Genomic DNA, 4831 nt, shown 5'->3' on the forward strand with positions numbered 1-4831 from the left:
ACTCTGCTACTTCCCCCACTTTCTTGTCAACCGTGCTGCCGCTGCCAGTGCTGAGCTGTGTGGAGAGTCTTGAGGAATGGACTCCACGAGCATCCCCAGGACCCATTGTCTGCCAAAGTGCAGATAGTGTCAGGGAGTCAGGAGTTCTACAGACAGATCAATAGGTTCACCTTGCTCTTCCTTTTCCTGGGAGGTTTACTATGTCCACATCCATGGCTTCCACTTTTGTCCCTTCCTTTGAGTTTAAGGTCCTTGATGACTACCTTATGGTCTTTACTTTACATGAACCATGAACAACCGGTTCTTCTAAGGCCCTCCGTCAGTTATTATCTGTAATATTCTTTCATCAAATACTATTACATGCCAAGGTGCTCTGGGCCAGGGCTTGCTGTTCACCTCTGTTGTCCTTCATGAATACTCAGAATATTTAGGTTCCAGGTATTTGTATGGTAGGAGGTACAATGAGAACATGGTGTTCTCTCATGATGAATATGCACAATGGACTCAGAGAAGGCTGGGCACTTGTGAGTGACACCTGGGGAAGGTATGGTGCCAGTGCTGTGTTCAGATCATACCACGAGTGTGCTCCTGGCAACACTGTTTAGGTGCAGGTGCAGGTGCCACTGGCCACAACTCATTTCTTCTTTTTCTTTCTCATACCTGACAGTTGCTGACTTGTCATTTCATCAGACTGTTGGCTAACTTCACCTTTTGTGGCCTTTTACATCACCTGTTCCGCTGCACTGCTCTCTGTGCAGTGTGCACAAACACTGTCCTGCACTTGTGTTATGAGGGGCAAATACACTGAGTGGCCAGATTATTATGATCTCTGAATGCATAATAATCTGGCCACTCATGAATTTGTATCTCAAATGGGTACCAAGAGTATTCTAGACTTTTGCTGGAGATCAATGACCTATTTGCCCTGAGCTATCTATCAGCCAGTGCGAAGGGGAAAACTGATCAGGTGCACAATTTACAGTATCTTTGATATCAAATAAATGAGGTACTCAAGAGAAGTACACTGAGTGGCCAGATTATTATGCGTTCAGAGAACATCATCATCTGGCCACTCAGTGAATATGCGTAAGTCTTCCTCCAACTCCAGATACTAGTTTATTGAGTTTAACTTGGAAACAGACATAACTATCCTCCTGCACAGCCATCCCATGTCACCAGCAGAGAAGCACAGGTGGACACTCTTAGCAGAACAGCGAGCGGGAGATTCTGCTTCTCTTCCATGTGATGTTTGCCATCTTTTTGTCATATTTCTGGTGAAGTCTTTTCTGGATTGTTAGCTTCAGAGGCCCATAATTTTACAGCAACTTTTTATTAAGCTTTCCTGCAGATCTCTTATGTTGAGACAATTGCATGGAAACAGTGTAGTATGTGGAATACATTTTTGTATTATATCTTCCCTCTGATACCACAGTGAATATTCTTTTTTCTTTCTTTTTTTTTTTTAAACCATTCTCTGTTTTTAGGTTGTTGGCATAAAATGGAAGATAAGGCAAAACATTTTGAGCAGAATGTACCTCTACAAGGAGATTCACAGGTCAGGGCTTCTGAGACAGCTCCAGCTACTCAGAGGACCCATCTCTGTAAGAAGTGCTTCTCGGTGTTAAAAGATATCCTGCACCTGACTGAGTCACGAGCAGCAGACTTTGAGCAGAAAGTCTTCTTCAGTGATGCATGTGTGAGAGGCTTCTGTTTCAGTGCAAACTCTCATGAGCAACAGAGGGAAGCCAGTGGAGAGAAGCCCTGGAAAGAAGCTATGGACAGGGCCTTGTTTGTGAACAGGTTCAGCTTCCACTTAGCATGGGTGCCTTCAATGAGTGGGGAGGTTGGGAAAGGCTTTCCTGCCATCTCAGATCTTCCACAGCACCCAGCAACTCTCAAGACTGAGGAGCCACACAGTAGCAGTGAGATTGCACAGGAATTTCTCAGTGGAAAAAGTCACCATCATTGGGGTGAATGTGAAAAAGCATCCAGCAGCAACCAGAAAGTTGATCAACATCAGAGCGTCTGCTCTGGAGAAGTGAATTATGAGTGTAACAAATGTGGAAAATGTTTTAGATGCATCATGAACCTCAATCAAAAAAGGGAAATTCACACTGGAGAAAATCCCTATGAATATACTGATTGTGGGAAGTTCTTTAGACAAAGCTCTATTCTCATTCAACACCACAGAGTTGAGAGTGGAGAAAAACCGTGTGAGTGCAGTGAATCTGAGAAATCCTTTAGCTGCAAAACTAGCTTGGTTACACACCAGAGAGTTAACACTGGAGAAAAGCCAGCTGAGCGTAGTGATTGTGGGAAATCATTTAGGTCCAATAGTCAACTTCAAAACCACAAGAGAGTTCATACTGGAGAGACGTTATATGAGTGTACAGATTGTGGGAAGTCCTTTAAGAACATTCACCCTGGAGAAAAGCCGTATGAATGTAGTGGCTGTGGAAATTCCTTTAGGCGAAATGCTCACCTCGTTAACCACAAGATGGTTCATACTGGAGAGAAGTCATATGAGTGTACAGATTGTGGGAAGTCCTTCTGTCATAGCTCAAGCCTCATTCAACATCAGAGAGTTCATTCTGGAGAAAAGCCATATGAGTGTAGTGATTGTGGGAAATCTTTTAGGTTCAATAATCACCTTCATATCCACAAGAGAGGTCATACTGGAGAGAGGTCATATGCGTGTGGTGATTGTGGGAAGGCTTTCATTAATAGGTCTACCCTCATTCGCCACCGCACAGTTCACACTAGAGAAAAGCCTTATGAGTGTAATGAATGTGGGAAGTCCTTCAGTGATAGATCTGGCTTAAGTAAGCACCGCAAAATTCACACTGGAGAAAAGCCCTATGAGTGTAGAGATTGTGGGAAGTCCTTCCATCGTAACTCAAGCCTCATGCAACATCAGAGACTTCATTCTGGAGAAAAGCCCTACGAGTGTAGTGACTGTGGGAAATCTTTTAGGTTCAGTAGTAACCTTCATATCCACAAGAGAGTTCATAATGGAGAGAGGCCATATGCGTGTGGTGATTGTGGGAAGGCTTTTGTTGAGAGGTCTACCCTCATTCGTCACCACGGAGTTCACACTGGAGACAAGCCTTATGAGTGTAGTGAATGTGGGAAGTCCTTCCATGGTAGCTCAAGCCTCATTCAACATCAGAGAATTCATTCTGGAAAAAAGCCATATGAGTGTACAGATTGTGGGAAGTCCTTTCGTCGTAACTCAAAGCTAATTCAACATCAGAGAGTTCATTCTGGAGAAAAGCCCTATGAGTGTAGTTATTGTGGGAAATCTTTTAGGTTAAATAGTCAACTTCATGTCCACAAGAGAGTTCATACTGGAGAGAGGCCATATGTGTGTGGTGATTGTGGGAAGGCTTTTGTTGATAGGTCTACCTTCATTCGTCACCACAGAATTCACACTGGCGACAAGCCTTACAAGTGTAGTGAATGTGGGAAGGCCTTCGGTGTTCGCTCAAGCCTCATTCAACATCAGAGAGTTCATTCTGGAGAAAAGCCCTATGAGTGTAATGAATGTGGGAAGTCCTACAGTCAAAGATGTGACTTAAATAAGCATCACAAAATTCACACTGGAGAAAAGCCCTATGAGTGTAGTGATTGTGGGAAATCTTTTAGGCTTAATAGTAGCCTTCGTATCCACAAGAGAGTTCATACAGAAGAGAGGCCATATGCATGTGGTGATTGAGGGAAAGCTTTCGTTGCTAGGTCTATGCTCCTTTGCCACCACAGAGTTCACACTGGAGACACGCCTTATGTGAATGTGGGACGTCCTTCAGTGAAGGATCTGGCTTAAATAAGCACCACAGAATTCACACTGGAGAAAAACCTTATGAGTATACAGATTGTGGGAAGTCATTCATTCGAAGCTCTACCCTTACTGAACACCAAAGAGTTTACAGTGGAGAGAAGCCTTAATTGTGCATGTAATGTGTTATTTTTCCCACTTAGAATAACATCACTGAAGGTGATTCCTTGGGACCTATTTATCTGAATATAAACCCCTTTTAAGAGAACATACACTCTGCTAGATTCCTCATAAGTTTCAGGTGTGAGGCTTGAAGGACCTCCATTGCACTAGCTAACATGCTCAGACCTACTACCAGATTGATATTGCAATGAGCATTTGTGGCTGAAGAGATTTCACCTCTGACACCTGGCTCACCTGAAAAGTGTGCACCTGTCACCACCGTGTGTGCTCAGGGGAAATGTATTCTATGTTGTCTCTTGTGCTTGAGAAAATTAGGATTACTCTGAGCTCATGACAGGATCTTCATTCCTGTATGTTGGAATAGAGAATGGAACTGACCCAGGGGTCATCCAGAGCACCCATTCTCAGCTACGAAGTGTGATCTTTTTCAGGAACATGTTTCTCACATTATGCTGTAATGAGTTGCTTCAGCTTCTAAGTCACTCTACTGCAATCTGCTTTGAGTCCTCTCTTCTGGTTTATGATCTTTATGTAAAGGTGTGTTTTTTTTCCTTTTGTACCTATAATTTTGTTTGTTCTATGGACTCCCTGGAATGATTTGGAAGGAAAGTTGTGATCTTTCAGCATGGAGATATAAACAGATATGGTGGGGTCCCAAATTTTCTTTGCTTTTGAAGACACACCATACTTACAGAAAATCACTCTGTCCAATATTGGCTTTTAATCATTGCATTCTAAAATTTTTTTAAAATATATTTTTTAAAATTTCTTTATTGATTAAGGTGTCACATATTTGTCCTCATCCCCCCATTCCCATCTCCCACCCCTCCCCACGGATGCCCCCACCCCCCTGTTGTCCTTAACCATTGGTTA

General features: G+C 43.0%; 1 protein-coding gene across 1 annotated transcript; it reads left to right on the plus strand.

Annotated features, from left to right (window-relative positions):
* Nucleotides 1-1529: 1529 nt before the first annotated feature.
* On the plus strand, nt 1530-3844 carry LOC129147560 (zinc finger protein 484-like). The gene is made up of 3 exons (XM_054710102.1): nt 1530-1555; nt 2470-2669; nt 3090-3844. Exons 1-3 carry the CDS (start codon nt 1530-1532, stop codon nt 3713-3715), a joined length of 852 nt encoding a protein of 283 aa, XP_054566077.1. The 3' UTR covers nt 3716-3844.
* Nucleotides 3845-4831: the final 987 nt, after the last annotated feature.

The sequence above is a fragment of the Eptesicus fuscus genome, chromosome 21 (assembly GCF_027574615.1).
Source record: "Eptesicus fuscus isolate TK198812 chromosome 21, DD_ASM_mEF_20220401, whole genome shotgun sequence".
In the NCBI taxonomy this organism is placed as follows: Eukaryota; Metazoa; Chordata; class Mammalia; order Chiroptera; family Vespertilionidae; genus Eptesicus; species Eptesicus fuscus.